The 21,011-nt window shown below is 43.1% G+C and overlaps 1 protein-coding gene across 1 annotated transcript in view; it reads right to left on the reverse strand.

The window, feature by feature from the left end:
• PTPRN2 (protein tyrosine phosphatase receptor type N2) overlaps nucleotides 1–21,011 on the reverse strand; it is a gene marked incomplete at its 5' end in the record, with an annotated part of 646,773 nt that overhangs the window by 83,973 nt on the left and 541,789 nt on the right. The window contains one exon of the mRNA XM_032183394.1: nucleotides 18,235–18,447. Within this exon, the coding sequence (XP_032039285.1) occupies nucleotides 18,235–18,447 (213 nt within the window). The remainder of the gene's footprint in view (nucleotides 1–18,234; nucleotides 18,448–21,011) is intronic.

Genomic DNA, 21,011 nt, shown 5'->3' on the forward strand with positions numbered 1-21,011 from the left:
TTACGGTTAGGTAACACAAAATCCTACTGGCAAAAGCAACTCCCTACAGTACAAAACTCTCACTAATGGGATAAACAGACCCACAGTTATGCTGCGATTGTTATAATGCTCTTAGAATCACTTATGTGTGGTAAAATCTCAGAGACTATAATAAAATTATCATTTTTAACATATGTCTATTGTCCATGAGAGACACTTGGCTGCCTGTGTTGCACAGCAAGAGCGGCTAGTCCATGGGATCTGGACATATTGCACACGCGGTGTGGCTGCACATTTGTCTCGGATTACTCATTCTGCACAGACGAGTCCTAAGAGCGCAGCCTCTTGCCTCAGGCTAACAAAATAATACAGTCTGAAGAATTCATACTGTTGAAATGCTGGAGCCTTTGTTTTCGTATTCACTGATAATACAGTTACAGCCCAAGTGCCATCAGTAGGATGATCTAAAAAACTCCATATATCAACTGCTATAAAATCTTTTTTTCATATGGGAGTTAGAAACGTAACTTTAGGAGTATTTTTTTTTTGACCTTGAAAACTTTAGGACACTGAAGAGGGATCCTAATTCATTCAGTAGCAAGCATTGAGACTCCTCTTGCCTCAATGTGGCAATGATTAAAGACCCATCCAAACATTTTCCATTTGTCTGCCTTTTACCAGAACATCTGTTTGATTTGCCATTAGAGGTGCTTATGTAGAAGTTTTCTGTATTTACAAAATGTAGGTTTTTTTCCTCACTTCCACTTGAATGCTTTCTGTCACTTGGTACCTTAGTTTCTTAGTTATGTACTGACTTTATCTATTTAAGGCCAAGTATTAGAAAACACAAACAGCAACAACAAACCTTGAATATCAGTGTTAAATAGGTCAGTTAAACTATCAGCATAAAATATGATTAATACAATGATTTTTTTTTTTTAATTTCTTTTTTAATATAGGGCCAAGGAAAAAAAAAATTCTCCTTTTTTATGAAGGATCACACACGTCATCAGAAAAGACAGCAATAGAACAAAATGGCTATTGCTAACCTTGGAATGACCTTGTGGTAGTGTAATTTCAAATCCCTACTTTTAGCAGATTTGGGGAAAAGCATAACAGTACGGAAACTTTTTAGACAGAAAAATAAATCTGTAGAAAACCAAAAAGCTATTCAGATGTTTAGATACCAGCCATTCTCAGAGGGAATAGTTTACTGGACTAGACAAAACTACAAAAAGTAAAAGGTATAAAAATATGTACTCTATCACACAACTGCTGTAAGGATGTGTCTTCTGGCTAGCATGCCATGTGGCGTAAATATGAATTTGTCTTATTCTAATAGACATCCTGCCACTTGACTCACCCCAACTCTCTACTAACAATAGCATTTATACTCAGACAGGATCTTTGTTTTTAAGTTGATCTGTTCCTGCTGCTCATATCCTGCCCCAAGTCATAATCCTCTGCTTTTACAAGTGGTTGCTGTGGAAAGGATTACAGACCTCTGCTAACAAAAAAGAATCAGAAACAAGTGAACTTGAAGAAATTAATATTAGGAAATGTAAGCAGTAAAAGAAGTAATATTATAACCAACTGGTTCTAGATCAGATTAACCTCCAACTAAAAATGCTTTGGACAAATTATTTAATATGCTACTGAGAAAATTTGTTTTCAAGCCAGAGTTTAACATTAATGGTCCTCATGAAGGATGGTAAGGTTGAGAAGCATGACAAATTTTAAGTTTAAAGAAAAACGTAACTTTACTAACGTATTTGTTTCCTGACATATATACAACCAGAACAATTATTCCCAGAACTGTTGTAACTGTCAAATACCTTAAACAAAGCAAGCACGTCACTGTACACCACCAGAAAAATGTTGAATGTAAACAGGAAGGTCAAATCAGAGTTGCAGCAAAAACACCACTGAGTTTCTTGATTGGTGTTTTAAATCACCAAGACAATGGTTTTTTCCCTGCCTGTAAACAGATTTTTTTGTTTAATTAATCTCTAGATTAGTCTAATGGCCCTTGGCAACTCTTCCTTCCCCCAGTCCCAGCCAGCCCAGGCTGAGGAACCTGCCTATATGCTAGGGACACCTACAGCTTTATCAAAGCCACCCCTCTACTAAGCCTGACCATCTTGCCCCCTCTTGGGGTTTTTCATGTAGCTCCATCTACACCACCATCTACAAAAGCTTCAACATGTTTTGTTTTGAGGGTCCAAATGGATTCATTCAGGACACATGGACTAGGTATGTCCAACTCAGGGCAGGTATGTATCTAAATGTGAGGTTTGGGTTTGTTTCATCCTTGTGTCGGGCTGCTCTGGCCCTCTCCTGGCTTTGGGACTAGTGGGGTTTCAACATGTGGGGTGTTTCTCTTCTGGTGCTCTCAAGAAGCACTATCCCTGAGCACTGAGGTGGGACCATTTCACAGGCACGCAAAGCCCCAAGTGGTTAAAACCCCCATTACTATCCCCCATACCTATTGTTATAGATAACAATTTATACACCTCTCTGCATGCTCAGGTATGCTCTTCCCTTTCTCCAAAATCTTGACTCTCATAAGCGTTTAGCAAAACAGCCATCTACCAAACCACAATCAGAGTTCAGACTTGACTAAAACGTCAAAGCTGCATACTGCATGAATAACACAAACAGACGTATTTCTGTATCGTCTCAGCACTTGCACCATTAAAAATATTTTCTAAGAATGAATTCAGTTTACTGCTGCACTTCTATATTTAGCAGAGTGGCTGAGGCTATTTCTGCCATATAGCAACTCTGTAATGTCTAGCCTTTGTTTGTATATAGTTCGGGTGCCATTCTTCATTTAAAAACATCATTTACACCTAAAAAAGCAATCATAATGCATACAGTGAAATATGAAGAAATGATCCTCCTGACCCTTCAGGCTATGATCTAATGGATGGGTTGGACGTAAACATTTATTTAAAAGGTAATTTGAAGTTTATGACATTATTTCCCATCACATGGGAATTGCTATCATACTGAGGCACTTACTCTGTTTTTTATTTCCCAACATTTATTATCAAACTTATGTGGCGGTCACATGCAATATATAATGGAAAAGTAATATCGCTGTGTGACAAAAACTGCCATAACCAAGATAAATATTCTGTAAATAATGTCCAGTTAAATGAGTTCAAAGTACAGCACAATGATCATCTGTAGAGAGCTTTTTATTTGAAACATAATTGATAACCTTAAACAAACCATAAAGAGTATTCTCAGAAAAACCCTGGACCTCTTCCAACAAGGTTTTAAAGTGTTTCTAATACTTGGTTGTCCTCACAGAGATACAGAGAAGCAGAAAGCAGCAATTATTTCCTAAGGTACAAGAAATGGATTTTCAGATCCATACAGTCCACTTGTGAATGAACCACATCACAGCATAAATGTAGTTTATCCAAATTGAATGAAGGGCATCAATAGAGTTGTTGTGCCTAATGGACAACAACTCATGGACAGAGAGCCAGTCTTACCATGCTGCTTTGTTAGATGGGGTCTCTGAACCTGAAGAGAAGAATAAGAAACTCTCCTCTCGACCAAGGAGGCATTGTGCCTCTTCGGAAATGAACGCCACAGACACCTTACCATGTGGTTTACCAAAATATTTGTTTTTGGAGAGGAAACACTGTATAAACCCTGGTAGGGAGTAAGAGGATAGGAGAGTGTGACACTAAAACCAGCCTGGAGGATGGACAGTATTGAATCTTTTCCCCTTGTATTCAGTTTCTACAGGAGCAGAGTTTTGAACCCTGCCAGAGAAGACACCACAGGACCTCAGGAAAGGAGTCCCCACGCGTGAGAGTGGGCTGCTGTCGGGCCAGCACAGACTGGTGAAGGACTCACTCCTGCTGGCTGGGGACAAAGCCTCCCAGGAGTGGCTCTGCTGATGGTGCACAGAGCAAAAATGTCTCCCACACCAATAAAACCCTACACAACTGCACGACACAATCATTATCTCACCCAGGCAAAAGCATGATGTCCACCATCTGTTGCTACTATTTGTAAAAGTGGAATTTAAGGCAAAAAGCAGCCACCTCAAGGCAGATAGTCACAGGCAAAGGACCTACACTGGGCATCCCAGTTAAGGGACAGCCAACATGCACCTCGGTGTTATGTTCATTCCTTGTAAAGATGAGCCACTTCACCTCCAAGCTGCCTGGAGTTAGGATACTGCTGTTCATTAAAATACCCATTTCATGCAATAATCTTCAGGCAGCCCTAGTTCAGCCACCAACTGTGGCATGTGCATTGTTCGCATCCAGCTGGTACCAGGCGTACTATAAAATGAAAAATTTCAGTCCAAAGTAAATAAAAGTAGCTTCCTATCTAAAATACAGTTGTCCTTCCCCAGTCACAATCACCTCAGATTTGTTCAACAGGAACCTGGGATCTGAGGGAAATTCCAACGTTCTAGTTTATATATACATGTATAAATAAATAAATATATATATATACACACAATTTCATTACTATATATTCATGAGTCTTTTTTTTTTAAACCGAGTCCCAGACTTACGTAATTCCAAAAATAAAGTTAAAGAAGTAGGCCTGACATTTCCAGTCTTTTCAAAATCTTTTGCTTGACAAATTCAAATGGGTATCACCTGACCTAGTCCAGAAACAAGAGTGGCACAATTATTTTCAGAATTTAAAAAATGTAAGAAAGAATAAACACTTCCATAGTACAATTATTAAGAAAATGCAGAGAAATTAAACCAAGAAAAATGTTGTTTATTAAAACTGGTAGATGAGCGTACACAAAGCCCTTTCAACTTGACCTGCCTTATGTTCTAGCAGAAACAAGTAATAAATGTACAGAAACCCTGTATTTAATTTACATGTGAAACAAAATTGTTTTGCAGAAGTTTTAAATTAAAAATGCTAAATATTAATTCTAAAAGATCCTAGGCTACACTTTTTAACAAAATAATGAAAACTAAGAATATACATAACCTCTTGTAAGCGAGGTGTGGAAAAAAAAGATCTTTAAGAATTCTATTCTTCTCGGTTTTAATACATTTAAGTGAATATTAATCTTTCATTTCCTTTACATTAAGGATGTATCATTCACTGGATGAAGTGAAGTCTGTACTGACAGCATGGAGTTAACCATTTTGCGATAGATGTAGTTATAATGCAGTGAGATTTAAAAAATGAAAAAACAAAGTAAGCTCATTTTTTTTAAACAAATGAATCTAGGACTACAAACATCATTATTCTCTAACCAAATTTGCTTAGTGTTACTACAGGGTGAAGCTAAAGTCATTTGGCTGCCTTTGTTTTGCTTTTGCATACTTAATATGCTTGCAGGTGTTATAAATTTAACTTTAACTTATTTACTGTGTTTGTAGCTTTGGGGATAATTACAGCTTTATTACCATTTATTTTTGAGTTATTGAAACATACTTTCAAGCTTTAGTTTCATTTTAACATGCTTTTTGTCCAGCCGTAAAAGAGCTATTTATATGTGTGGAATATTTACATGCATTTTCTATCAGTGCCAGAAAAGGCAACTACAGAGATCAGCTTGCCTTCAAGAAAGGAACAGAGGGACATAGTGGAAAAATGTTTGTAAGCCATATTTTGAGAGATCACACCTCTGCCACAGCATCAAACGTAGCATTCCATAGCCACACTCTGTTCCTTTTGTATTTATGCAGACATGTATGTGATGGATCCCAGAGGGTGGGGAAAAAAATAATTAGACCACAGAATGTATATATTTAATTGTCAGTATAGATTTGGTCTGCAGTGCTCAATTTACTACCCATACTCTCGTACCACACCACTAACCATACATCTTGAGCCCCAGAGTAGGACTTTTGCTTTGTTTTGATTTTAAGAGGCCTAAAACGCAGGGCTGGTGTTTCTCTTTGAGAGAAGTGCAGTCAAGCACCCATTTTCCTAACAAAACCCCAATTTTGATTATGACTTCTGAAATTAAAAAGTTGTATTTTTTTTTTATTTTTGTTAGCATTCTAAGTGTTTCCTGGTGGGAACTCATGCAATTATCATTCTCCTTTCATCAGAAAAAAAGAGAAAAGAAAAAGAAAGTAAAGGCCATGTGGGAGGGGAAAGGCAAAGAAAACATAGCTATCCCTCAGATGGAAAATGACTCTTCCTTCATTTCTGTATATTTACTTCCTCTTTTTAAATTCAATCATTTGCACTGCCTTATCCCACCGAATCAAACAAACAGCCATATTCCATCATGGTCTTACTCTATGAGGTCCAGCACACATGAACATCTCTGATTTGCACACAACCAGAGACACTGATTAAGTGATACAGTTTGAGGAAAATATTCTTATTTAAATTCTTTCAGTGACTCTCATCAATGGGGTGGACATCTAAACAGCCAGCTGGTTACTCAGTAAGGAGGATATGGCAGCACAGGTCAGACGATATTGCCCTAAAATATTGTTTTCTCTGCTTACCACACCAGGAAAGCGTAAGCTTCTTTGCAGACAATACTACTTGCCAGGGGATCAGGGCAATTTCACGACCATGTTTGGGTGACTATGCTGGGGATTTTCATCCTACACAACATTACAAGAGACCACTCTAAGTGGGCCTGTGAGAACAAGACAGTTCCACCTTTGGTTTCTGAAAGAGGGAAGAGTTTCATCAAACAGATGCCTGGCTTAACATGAGGGCAGTGTAAAGGACTTCACAGACAGAAGATAAAAAGGAAAAAAAAAAAAAGGAATATATTTTTTGGTGGTTTCAACCAAACCTGGTGCCTGAATTGCATTTCCCACCTTGCAAGTGTGGATGCATAAGGTATGTAAAAAGTAAATGATAAGTGGGAAGCAAGGAGAGGAAAGATATGTTAAGGAGTAACTAGGACGTTGAGAAATAAAGAGTTCAGCCCTCAGCTCTGCTAAGAAACTTGAATGTAGTGTCCAGATAGGAGCATCCCCACTGGTTCAGTCCTGTATCCATAGCAATCTGCAAAACTGGCCCTACAACCAGTACAACTGTCCCTTTATGTGTAAAACACACATAACCTTTTCTATGGTTTGTTCATATTTAACTAACTCCGATGCCTGCTGACGTGGCCCCAGCTGCTGCATAATATGAATTCGGACAGTAAATTCACCGCACAGTATGGTTCACAAATAAACAGTATTAACGACTGAATTAACCTGCAAGGCCATGCAGAACCACGTGCAAATTTCTCACGTATTTTGACTTTAGCTCACACCCCCGAAAGCTGGACCAGCCTCCAGCAGATGCCCCTGCTCTAAAAGAGAACCGCCACAAATGTTTCCTTTTCCACTCCCAGCGTTTATAGCTGCCTGGGGCCCAAAGCAGGCAAAAAACGCAGTCCCCAGCCAGCTGTAGTTTCTCAAGAAAAATATACATTAAGGCTGTGAAGTCCACTTTTTTATTGTCCTGCAGGACTGAAAATGGGAGACTATTTCTGGTAGAAGTGAGAATTCCCAGCTTGCCGGCAGAACTCAGCATCCACTTCTACCTCAGAAAGAAACAAACATACAGCCACAACTTGATGTCTAAAAATGCTGTTTTACCCCATTCCAAGGGTTATTATTGCTTCTCCTAAAGTCTGTGTAACTGCATTCCTGGTAACAGAGGCACTAAAACCAAGCAGAGAAATACAAAAAGAAGCCCTAAAAGCTTCCAAAAAGCTCAAATCCTTTTTTTCATGGAAGGCGGCTATACACAGCAGACATGATGCTGGGATAAGGAAGTATTTATCAAAGATGGCCATCGGCGACATTTGTTTTTCATAACATCATCTATCATGACAGTTGAAGGTGCCAGTCATTACCCTCTCCTGACATGAAAACTAACGTCATTGCTTTCCACCCATTCTCCACTGAAAATAAAAGTGAAATCACGGTTTAGCTCTGCTAGGAATAACAAATGCAAATTTTGTGAACAAGGAAACAGCAGAGAAAAAGGAATATATAAAGTACAGTGTTGTTAGTAAGTTAAAGAGGTTATTAGGAGCTAAAAACTTGGTATTTTATTGAAACCCTCCTAAATTCTAAAAAAAAAAAATAATAAAAATGTATGAGTTCTATCATATCTCTGAGCACAGACATTCTTTCTATCAGACACAGCAAAAGCCTTCAAGGATTAAAAATGTTGGTCAATATTTCTACACATCCACTTTATTACATTACAGGAGATACTGGAAAAAGTGAGAGGGATTTTGTACTCAGATCTTAGTACTGATGTTCAGAGATACAGGGAGACCTCCCATTCAGAAAAAGCAGCAATAGCACCAAGAGGTTTTATGCATTTAGCATCACTAAATCACTAGTCTTTGCCCTAGGTGTTATGCAGAATTGAGAGTAAGAGTTTTGCTTTTTCTTCAGCTCCTCATCTTATACACATCTTACTTTTCTACAGTGCCACTTTGTTACTGTTTTATAAGAAATAACCTGTCTTTTCAGTCTCTCTTTGTATGAGTTTTCACTACCATTAATCATTCTTGTCACATTTTCCTCCCCCCCCTCTATTTCTGCAGCGTTCCTTCTGAGATGGAGTGACCAGCACCTACAGAAGCCTCAATCATTGATTTTCACTTAATTAACTTCTAAGGTCTTCAAACAAACAAACAAAATTATTAGTCAACAATGCTTAGAGAGCCACTGGGTTGACCCAGACCTTCAAAAACAAGCTCAAATTTGGAACAGGTTGGTAGGCAACCCTTCTATGTATTTTAATTCCATACACAAGAGCTTTCCAGTGAGGTTAATTAGGAATTGCAGCTCTTTATTTCACTCTAGTGGGTGACAGTATATGGACTTTACACACTCCCATTCCCATTTTACTACATATATTATTTCCCCAGAGTATAGGAGAGATGCTATATGACATAATTTCACTATATCACATGAACTGACATTTGTAAATTGCTCTTGATCCCAAAACTTCATTCAGCTTCATCACATCATTCCTCCTACCCTTTGTGGAGAGCCAGCCACTGGCACCTTCTGCTATGTTCCACTGCAATGAAACCTCCCCCAGCAGATCCCCCCTTTTCACTCAGAATCAGGCATTTTCCCTTCACAGTGAGCCAGGATGAAGTCCAGCTGAGAAGCTGGAAAAAGGCAAAATCCAAGTTTTGGCTCCCCATGCTGTCAAAAAAGCAGTGGCATACTGATTTTTTCCTTTTCATCTTTCCCTCGCTCTTCTATCCATAGTTAGTAGAAAAGATCTATATTTCTCTGATGTGAATATTCTCCCTGATACATTTTGGAAGATTAGTAGGATGTTCAAACCAGCCTAGTAGAAAATAGGTAGGGTTGGTAGTTATGGCTCTGCTGCTGCCCACTTCAAACCAAGTATTTCAGCTGTTATCAGACAGCCTGACCAAGGAAGAGCCTTCGTGCCTCCATGAAATGAATAAATCTCCAAGTTAGGTGACATTCAATGCTTAACCAGCCAAGGTAAGCATGCAAACCCAATACTGAAAGCGAGTTTTATCATGGTAATGATGAGCTTGTCCATGCTTTGCAGGATAAGAGCAGCCACTTCTGAGATCTACATGTTGCTGCACACAGTTCTGCAAAGCAGCAGCACTCTGATGTAGAATGAAAAAGCAGGAATCATCAGGAAGCCTGGAACTAAGTTAGCTAGGTATGAACACAGAAAAATAAAAACCGCACAGAACATGAATAGGATTTTATCCATCTGAAATATTAAAAATTTAACAAACTATTTCCCTGATCAAAATCTCTGCTTGTTCAAAATGCTGGCATCCCAAGCAAACATCAATAAAACATCACTGATATGTCCTGCAGAAAATCTAGAAACTGGACAGGAAGGCTTAGAGAAAACCTAATGCATTTTCCCCTTTGGTCAAGCCACCTACACTAAATTTGATTTTCTCTGATTCAAAAGCTGTTCCTTCCCATCCTCCCCCTCCCCCCCAAAGTTAATTTTATTTCTTTGAAAGATTTCACTTCTAAACACACTCCTTTACAGCCTCTCTTCTTTAATCTTGGCTTGGTTATTTTCTAAAAATGCAGGTGATGAACACAAGCTCTACATGTTGCAAGCTGAGAACCTGAACTGGATTACGCATAACTGCAGAAATACCCAAGCAGTTGCATTCACTGCTGCTGTGAGAGTTTAGGACCTGTAATAGCAAATATCACAGCACAAAGAAGTCAGATGAATTGTGTCCGTCCCTTAAACTAGAAAGAATTTAGAGCTCTGTTGTGCCTGTAAATGTATGGAAAACATCTGGGGTAAGAGGTACTTATCCCCTGAGCTTTGCCCCTGCTGATAGGAACAAGATGAGGCCTCCTGTCCAGCCGGCACAGACCACATCCTCCTTCTACCTCCAGCTCCTGGCAGCTCTGCACAAAGCCCACCCGTGGGTGCCTCTGCTCCCACACATCCCATGAGGTCACCACCTCACCCGGTCTCTTTGGGAAGACTGGGGCAATTGTGCAGCACAACCCCAGCAGAGCTCCAGCCTACTCTACCCAAACTCCTTCTCTTATGGTTTACATCGCAAGAAAACCAACAAAAATGTCACAGCCCACCCAGAATATTTGGCTTTGCAACATTCACTTCCCTCCAAGAGCTGCACAAGCAGGCTACAGGCCAAGAGGGAAGCTGAGGATTCAAACCCTACTTCTGCCCCTCTGTCCCATCCAGCAGCAAAGTCTGCATGGCTTACCAGGGAAAAAACTCAGGTGGCCATGGTCAGCTTCAAATCCTTCATGAAGGCTGAGTACAAACACACGGAGCAGAGAGGACAAAAGATTCCCCACTTCCCTGTGTGAGATCGATGTGCAGAATGAACAGAAGCAGTAAGAAGAACACCTTTTTTTGCACCCTCAGGCTTCAGAGAACACACTGCAACCTGTTCCTGCTCCCAGGCAGGGAGATGCTACAAGACCTGACAGATATCACCTGCAACAGTTGCTTATGTAGGCAAAATTAACCTCTGCTTTCTTCCAGGGAACGCGACCCCAATACAAGATTTATTCTGCAAAATAAAAACCTTCCCAGTTAAAAACTTTTAAGAACATTTTTTTTTTCCTCCCCATCCCCCCCTCATTTTTTTTTCCTTCCAGCATAGCACTTGAAGGGAATAATAGGAAGGGCTCAGAAAGCCAGATCACAGCACTAGCTGCTGAGTGTTGAGAGAGTACACAATAGACAAATGTGTCAAATATGAAACACAGTAACATAGCTGCTCAAAATAAATAAATAAATAAATCTGAAAACAGAAAAAAGGGGCAGGGATATGTTGGAAAGAGAGGCCTGATTATCCTCTGCATAACATCAGGAAAAATGCCACTGAAGACACTACAGTCATTCCAGAAAGAAATCAGGACACTTGAAATGATGTACTGCCTGGGACTACAGATCAAATACTCTCCAGCCCATTAGGCAAGGCTGTGGTTATCTTTGGCTTCTCTCAAAGGTCCAGGCCCTGGGACATAATCGATTTATGGGAGGGAGACGATCCATTGTGCAAACCAAGCCCCGCGGCATGGCCAGGAGCAGCGCAGGGGCTCTGCAGCAGGGGCTGGATGCTCGGGGCTCATGGCTGGTAAAGCAGTAATAAAATTCACCCTCTAAACAGCCTGGGCACAGCCAAACTATTCAGAAGACTGCCCAGAGAATGGATATATGTCTTTTTCTTGGCCTATGCTAACTGTGTGCAAGAGATTGTTTGGGAAAAAGCTGGGCGGCTTGGCCTGAAGCCATGCCAGGACTGTTTGAGCAATTTACTGGTTTAATTTACCAGGCGAGATGCAGCCTGCCAGGCCAGAGCACCTCCAGCACATTTTCTAAGAAAGACCTGCTTGGGTAAGGACTCTGAATTTCCCAGTAATTAAAAATGAGTCACTAACTTCATTTCCCCTCTGACTATTCGTTTTTCTTTGCACTTTTCTACATCCAAAATACCCCAAAATGATACTGTGAGATGCATGGAGCCTTTCTTCTCTTGCTCCACAATACACCAACCCCTTTTTTTTTCCTTTAGACAGGGAAAAATGAAGCAAGTGTGGCAAGGGAAGAGGCCGACCATCACCTGCTCTCTGCTATTTCATGCTCTCTCTGTGCAAACCAACAGCTGACTGCTTGATAAAGATGGATTGCATCCTTCAAACCTAAACCCACATGGCACCTCCTCACCCATGCTCTTCCAGGAGTTGTGTGTGTACCCATTTGCCTTTCAAAAAAAACCCTCTCTCTCTACCTGCCCTCTCTAAGGAAAAGAGCATTTCACCAAGAAGTATTGCTGCACTGCCCCTGCTGCAGCACCTGGCTGGGACAAGCCCCGTTCTCTGGCACGCAGTCACTGACAAAAGTTGTATTCCTCAATATATTCTTCAGTTATATTCTTCTTCTTGGAAGACAGCTATTTGTAATGAGCACAAGAAATATCTTCTACCCATAGGAAGGGGTTCCTTGCAGCTCCCTGCTGCTGGGAGCTTAAAATCATAAAAAAGTTAATAAGTAGGTTGGATCTGCATGCATACACCTCTCGTTTTGCCTCATTGTGCTTTGGCTGTCCACCGTCTGACACCAACAAAATATTTTAACAAAAGGTAAACTCTCTTCTTGCCACCTTTAAACACTTCCCAGCTCTTTCTTTCGTATTGCTACGTATACTTCTGTGCAAACTGTTTGGAAGATTCTAAAAACTGTCTCACCTTAAAGTTCAGTGCTTTATGTAACAACATTACATACAGTGCATTTGCAGGTTACTGGGAATTTATTTTAAGACCAAATTCTAATTAACATTCACAGTAAACAGCCTTAAATGGACAAGGACAACTCTTCTGAAACATATACCACCCATGTTTTATAGCAAACAATTAGTCATTTTACACAGTCACGTGAGATAACTTTTTTTCTCTTTTAATAAGGACAGGAAAGGATTAAAAATGCGTTATGTCCCTTGTTTTCCCTGAAGACAACACAAACAAGCCCTTTGCAGCATTGAGCCTTAAGGCAAAATTTTCATCTATCCAAAATCCTTACTAAATGTATTCCTTACTGACATGTTTACTAAATACTCATGTAGTGAATGCTTCAATCCTCAGTGATGCTGAAGTGTAGTGAAGGTCCTTGAAAAGGAAGCAGTCTTACATAGATGCGAAGCACTGCTTTAGGGCACTGATCATTCCCTGTTTGCCAGCTTACTTTGCTCTCGGTCCTGATGTTAATTTGAATATTACCGAGAACTTGAGAAATAGCAGCTCATTTTTCCTTTTTTTTTCATTTCACTTAGTTCACAAAATTCAATTTTCCAAGGACTTGATAAATAATATTGCTCTAATGTTAAGATCTAATACGATAATAACATATTTGCTTATGAAAGTCAGTCTAGAGTCTAAAACCTGAAGCCATATTAGATGCAATGTATTATCTGTATTTAAATACACCAAATAGGCATGATGGCTAAGCAGATTCTTTCTGATGGAGCCTTTAAAAATATTTGTAGCAAAATCCCTATTGTAACTGTTGTGAATACTGTTTTCTTAAAGTCTCTGTCTAACCAAAAATACCAGCAGGATCAAATCTTTAAAAGCACAGAGTTTTTAGTGGCTTTGAATCCAAAAGGATCATGTAATTAATAAGTATGAATTTGACAAAGGAGTATATAATTTATATATAACATAATACATGTAATAATATGGAATTTAACATATAATTTACAATTATATGCCTGCCAAATCAAGTTATTTGAACAAGTTTTAAAACAGCGGATGATGTAACCCAGCTGCATTGATGGTGCACGGCTCATGTAACCTTGAATACCTCAGGCAGCTGCAGAAGGACTTCATTGTAAACTGTTTGGTCTTTGCCCCCTTGCTTTCTAAAGGAAGTTCTTTTGGCTGAGATCAAGGAAAATTAAAAAGCACATTATTGACATAAAATATTAACAGGGAGGCTCGCTGAAGCTAGCTTCAACGCATTTCAACTTTTGCCTTTAAATTCCATTATGGCCAACATTTTGTAGAGCATTAGCAGTGATGCAGAAGATTATGCTCACAGGAAAGTTCTGCAGCTCGACGTATAAAATATGCTGATGATTTAACATCTTGCACAACCCAGCACTCTCCACACAGGGGTCAAAAGCCAGGGTTCAGCTGGACTCACAAATACATCACCCTGAATCCAACGGAGCATCTCTAAATAGCAGCAGCCGCTAATATACACTCATTACGTTAATAAATTGCTCGCTAATGGGAGCGGTGACAAGTAAGATGTGCACTTAGTGGCCCTGCTCACAGCCTGCCCCCCATGTCTGAATGCCCGTTTTTCTCTGGGTGATGTTCGAAAGGCTTCAAAGTGCGGGAGGAAAAATCTGCTCGGCGCTGTGAAATAAATCAAAGGGGCTCTGCTGAAAATTCCTAAAACGTTTCTGCCCTAATCTCCTGGACCAGAGAGGGGACTTGCAGCATACTAAACTTGCTTTTCAGAGAAGATCAAAGCGACACGAGCAACAATTAACAACACAAGCGTAGGTGTGCGCATGTGCACAGGCGCAGAGAGGGTGGCTCGAACCTCTTTTTAGTCATCCACGAACGCTGATGCTGACTTATCTAATCGTTACACATGTGATTTGAAAGGACAGGAGACGTGTTTAAAAGGTACACAAAAAGTGTCCGCCTTTGTGTAAGCTGTGTTTCATGCACATGTAGTGTTTTACGAGATACACTGCTGCCATTCATTCTGAAAAGCTCCTTAGCCACAGTCTAATTAAACCAGGCTATAATTTGCCGTTTGCTTAGTGATTCAAAGATAAATGAAGTTGCAGTTGTGTATCTATCCTTCCTAATGTTATTCTTCAAATAGGGTTAGTCTCGCAGACCTTATTTTAACGCTTTCTAAGCCAGCTGCTTGCCTCAGGAAACCTCCAAAGAAACCTCCAGACCTCAACTCAACCACCTCCATCAGTCTTGGTCCACCTGCCTGGTTAGCGAAGGCACCCCTGGAGTTTTATTTGCCCGCTTCAACTTCTAAGTGGTGTTGGCCATTCTGCCTAAACCCAGTCTGCCTCTACAACAAAAACCCTTGTGCTGGTATGTAGGTGCTCTCGCACAAGACGCACTTGGGCAGTGATGTGGAGTGACACTGGACATCCCCACGGAGCAGGCGCGGGGTCCCTGGTGCAGGAGCTGGCAGGGAACTGGTGCAGAGCAGCAGCTTGGGCTGGCTCCCAGATCTCGCCAGCAGCATCTTAGGAGACTTAGCAGCCAACCTGCTATTTCCCTGAAATACGATTTGTCTGTTTTCCCCTTTTTAATCTGGTATTTCACTGTGTAAACTGCAAGGAAAAAAAAAAAAAAAACACACCACAAAATGAAACAAACAAACAAAACGCAACCAACCAAAAAAAAGAAACCACCAGCCAAATAGCTGTGGGAAAAACCTCCTCCAAGTTCACAGGGTGAGGAAGAAATGAGTAAAACCCCGAGTGAACTCTCCTGGCTGAACTGGGTTAGGATGAAAAATGTCTCGGCTAAATCTTAAAAATTTAGGTCAGTCATGTTTAAGTGAAGATATAAACCACTGACATTTTGAGAAGCACATGAACCAATGTGATGTTTCAGTGCTCTCTCTGAATCACACTGGGCCACTAGGCCCTTTTATACTGACCAATTCTGCACCCCCCCTTCAAATTAAAAAAAATAAATCTGAATTGTCACTTAAGCTGTAACCAGCAACATATTGTGAGTATCATGCTTTAAAGTCTAGCGGCAGCAGCTGCTGAAATATTTCATATTTTTAAAATATACCGAGTTAACTGAGTAGATACTTGTGAAGCCTTTAACTGATACAGAAGAGAACCAAGTAGGTGCAATTTTCAAAGCTATCTGCTTTTTTCTTTCCCCATATGAATACGGGTCACATTATAGCCCTATGAATATCAGAGAAGATGAGGAAAAGGATAATTGATGCTTTTCTGAGACCTAATTGATGTTATCCAAAACATGCACCACACCAGATACCCATTACATTTAAATCACAGCTCAGCACACGGTGATGTTGACTGTGTGAACAGGGCTCAGTCCTAATTTCTCTTCAAATCCACGTGAATAGTTTATTATATACAAAATGAGGCCTGGTGATTCATTTTGATAAAACGCTACTTAGCAGCATCAGAACTGCTCAAGTATTTTGTCTGCCTGTACTGGGGCCTCCCACTGCTGCCATTGAAACAAATGGCAAAATTCCCATCTACTTCCACAGGAGGAGAGCCAGGCCCTTGGAAACCTTTGTATTTAAGGAAAAACATTTTTCCTCCTCCTCATGACCACAGTTCTCCTGAAAAACCAATGGAAATGTTTAAGACGTCAGGTGGTTAGGACTGGGCCCAAAGGTCAGGAACAAAGAATATTAAAGCAGTCCTGCCATGGGAACACTGAGCATCCTCAAAACATCGCCTGTTTTGGTTTTCAAACAGAAAATTACTCTCTCAGATCTAAGGAGGGAGATTTTAAAATATATATAAATCCGGGAAGAAGAAATGAAGCACACATTTCATTTAGTGTCTGGATTACAGATTCTTATTAAACAAACCAGAGCTCATTATAAAATCAATATCAACTTAACCACTATACTCCCCAGAGAAATGGCAAAAAAGGTCACTCCAAGAAATTCAAACAATTTTCCTGCTGGAAGGGCACGATTTTAATTACAGATACTATTAATTAGAGCTGTCACTAGGAAGATTGTCCTGTTAATTATCACAAATTCAGTTTCAAGTGTGATTTTGGAACCTGGAGGGCTTTTTTTTTTGAAATTAAGAATTCTTGTATTTATGTTTAATGAAAAAAAAAGACTACCTATTACTTGTGTGGTTTGAATAAGTCAACAGCATGTTCCCTATTAAAAACAAAATTATTTATAGCCAAGGTCTCCTCGGCCAACAAAACTAACCTGACAAACTGCTGGTTTATTCACACTTTGTCCTGTAGGACACTCCATTTTTCCCCTGGAAACGCCTTTGATCTACCTCTCTTTTGCTTTGGAAGTCATTAAATTGAAAGATTTAAAGGAGATTTGTAGATGAAAGTAGATTTGAAGATTTAAAGTAATCTAAAGATTTTTATTTTTATTTTTTTTTTACAGTAAGCATTCCATTTAAACTGAAAAGCAAAGCCATTCCTGAGAATGCTAATTGTTACGGAAACATTTGTATTTATCATTCATTACTAAAACCTCCCTGAACTATGGAGAGGCACTGAACATGCCCAATTTTGACCCAGGAGAGGTCCAGAGAGACACAAACTTTGCAAGGAAATAGGAGTTTCCTCCCGTATGACTCCCTGCTGCCGATTTGAATCCATCTGAGCCCCGGAATACTGAAAGGCCATAAGGTCTGATGCTGAGCAGGGCAAGAAGGTAAAACAAAACTTGACGGAAAAGTGCCATTAGCGGGACCCTATCGGTGCAGAGCAGACACGGATACTCCAGCAACGATGTTTACACATTCTCAAATTCTTTTTCTAGCCACTCTCCAAATATTTTGGGAAAGCAGATCAGGGCTGCATGGCACAGGACCACAACACATGCACCACCTCACCACTGCACACACCAGACCTGTACCGGTACCTAAAGCAAACTTCAGGAAGCTGCAGCCTCTCTCTCCACCCCATACTTTTGAAAGTGAAAGAGAAACCCTGAGGTTCCTGATTTATTTCAGCAAACCTCAGCGCAGCGCTCCCGCACTACCGGGGACACAGCTGCTACCATTGTTCTCCTGGAAACGGCCCCGCTTTACCTCCCCATCTATCAGCATTAGGTTTCATTTTATCTGAATAATGGCAGAAGGTGGCAACAGATCGGGTCAAAGGCTCTTTTCATATCAGACCCTGAAGAAGTCGATTACTCAAAAAGAGAGACATCTTCAGATAACCGTGCAATCCATTCCTCATAAACGGTAAAGATTTTTCGTTATTAATAGTGGCAGGGGTGACAGATTATGGATATTAATATTATTTTTTTCAGAGAATTCCAGTGGCGAGGGATTTTTTTTTTTTTTTTTTTCCCCCCTTTTAATGTTTCTAATTAGCCACAAATTTACAGCAACCACCAGAATAGCCGAGATTAATCCCCGGCAGTAAGAAGCCGGTCCGGTGAATCTATGAGGATATTCATGGGAGAAAGGGGGGGGGGCGTGGAAAACAAAACAAGCCCGACCGAGAGAGGGGTCCGGGGAGGAGGAGGAGAAGGAGGAAGAGAAGAAAGGCTGCTGCTTACCTGATAAGCAGCGGTGGCGTCGGAGCCGGCGTCTGCCCCCAGGGCCGAGAGCTTCTCCTTGAGGCGGTGGTGGGCGCGGTGCCGGAGGCAGTAGACGACCCCCGACGCCGCCAGGACCCCGGCGATGCAAGCGAGGGAGAGGAGGGTGAGGAGGAAGAACTTGGCGGACTCTGCCTCTTCCCCGCGCTGTGGGAGCGGCGGGACGTGGCTCTTCTGCAGGGGAGGAGAGAGAGGCAGCGCCTGAGTGGCGAGGAGGGCGGGGGGGGACCCGTCGGGGGAAGCCCCCGGCAGCGCCAACTTTCCGCCGGGGATGGAGCCGAGGGGACGGGCAGGGACAGCATCGCTCGTCCTTCCCCCCTCTTGTCCCCTCCCGTCCCCTCCCGCGGTATTTAAGCAGCGACAAGCGACTAGGCGGGGGGGGGGGGGGGGGGGGGGGGGCGCATTGGATGCGCGCAAAGCCCGCAGCCCCAGGTCCCCCCCCCACCAGCCCCACAGAGAGGGGGCAACGAAGGAAAATCAGATTTTTTTTTTTTTTTTTTTCCTACAGTGAAAAATAAAACACGAAAACACACACAATAAAAATAGTAGGTGGCGGTCCTTCCTTTTGTCTGGTGTAGAAGGAAAGGATTGAAAAAAAAGCCCGATAGTTCCAAACTCCTCCGGATTACTATTATTTTTTTTGCAGCAATAGGAGAGGATCCTTCTCGTGCATTTCACTTGTCTCCATGCGCTAAAAAGTTGTACGATAATTTCCCCTCATTAGCTTCATTATAAGCTATATTAGCAACAATTAAAAACGCAACATGAAAATGAAAAGACCAGGCGCGCAAATTGCAGCAAGACTCATTTGGCCCGCGTTCCCCCTCTCACAATTACCGGGGAAATGAATTGAAAAGCACGCCCCTGCCTCAGTCCTGGTTGCTACAAGATGAGAACAATTAGCAAACTCCTTTCCACCACCTCATTTCGCGTGGTAACAAAATGGATTTTTCCCCATGAATGCCTAGCCGGCCTATTCATTATCTCTCCTCTATTAGTAATTTTCTGCTCCGCATTCAGCTAGCCAGCTCTTAATTTCCTCCTGTCTTGCAGTGTACACAGTGGCTCTTATGTCAGGCCCGGTCCATTTTTATCTTGTAATCATAAAGGCCACCAAAGCAATTATCGCCGGTCTTGACTGTAAAAGCTTGTCATTAATTAGCCTCCTTGCCTTCAGTGCCGCGGATTAGCCGGGGCTGAGGCTGAGTTAATGGCAATGCGGGGTTCACGCAGCCCTCCCGGCTTTTCCTCGCTGCCCGAGCCCAGCGCAGGAGGGCGGCCGCCTTCGGCAGCCCCCGGGCGGCGGGGGGCGGGAGCGGGGCTCGACGGGGCGAGGCGAGGCTTTGCGCAGCCCCCCCCCAAAGCCCGGATCCACCGCCTCCCCGCCCCCCTCCCCACCCCGTAACGGCCCCTCCTCCAAATCCCAACAGCCTCCAGGAGGATGGGGCTGCCCCCCCCGGCTCTTCCCCATCCTCTGTCGTCCCCGTCCCGCGGGGCTCCAGGGTATCGGGGCACCTCCTTGTGTGTCCCCCCCCCTTTCTACTATGACCGGCACCTGCCCCGGCTCCCCGGCCCCGGGTGGGGGAAAAGGGGGCTCGCAAACAGCCGGGGCGGGGGGGCATCACCGACGGCAGCAGCCGCCGCTTTCGGCCCCGGGGGCCCGGGGAGGTGAAGGGCCGCCGCGCTTTGCCATTAGCATTTCGGTGAAAGGCCGCCGTCCCCTCGGGGCCAGGGGTCGCGATCTGCATCTCAATAGGCAGCCCCCGCAAAAAAAAAAAAAAAAGAAAAAAGTGCCGGAGACCCCCCCGCCCCATCGACGGCTGCGCCCCGGGACGTTAATCCGCCTCGGCGCTGTGTTTGGCCTCCCATCAGCGAGGCGGGGGGATGCTGACCCCCAGGCCGGGCCCCCCGCGGTGCCCACGACCCCTTCAGACCCCCCCTTTACCCTCCCCTACGCCCCCAGCCCCGGGGGCGCGCCCCACCTCCCCCCTCCGGGCCGCTCCATCCCCGCTCCCCGGAGCAGGGACGGTGAGGAAGAGGCTGGGGGACACCGCTCGCGGCTCCCCCCTTCCTCTGCTCCCCCCACGGCGATTTTTAACGATTCTCCTTCCCCCGTCGCCGTGTGAGAAAGAGTCTCGCAAACGCCAAGGGGTGGAAAGGGCTGCACGAGGGAAACAATGCGAAGGACGGGAGCAAAGTGCTGTCAAGCGCCCTGGGTAAACACAGGGGAGAGAAAGAGCGTGCTTCGCCTTCTCCTGCCGTAGTTATAGTGACCCGGGATGCTGCTCGCCAGCTCGGCCACGCACTTTTTCCCCGCAGAGCCGGGCTGCGGGAAGAGGCTGGCCCCGGGACAAAGGCGCTGGTGGAGACCCGCACGGCCCCAGAGCCCCGCTGGGAGCCAGAAACTGGGGAAAGAGCTCGAATCCTGTCCATGGGGGGAGGCTGCAGGGGGGTCTTTAGCCTCGTTCACACAACGTCGGGAGGCATTTTCCACGGGGAGCCCACGTAGCCGTGTCCCTAGTGCCGGGCATCGGGCTGCCGAGGCAGGCAAAGGCTTGCAAAAATAAAAATTAATAATAATACTATATAAAAAAAAAAATAAATCACGTTTGGGGGATTGGGGCAGCAGCCCCCGCATCACCGCCCCGTCGGGGGCTCGGCCGCGGGGCTCCCTGCCCTGCTCCCCGCTGCCGTCGGGGCGCGGAGGTTCCCCCTCTCCCCTCCCTGCTGCCGAGGGT

Source organism: Aythya fuligula, chromosome 2 (genome assembly GCF_009819795.1).
Source record: "Aythya fuligula isolate bAytFul2 chromosome 2, bAytFul2.pri, whole genome shotgun sequence".
In the NCBI taxonomy this organism is placed as follows: domain Eukaryota; kingdom Metazoa; phylum Chordata; class Aves; order Anseriformes; family Anatidae; genus Aythya; species Aythya fuligula.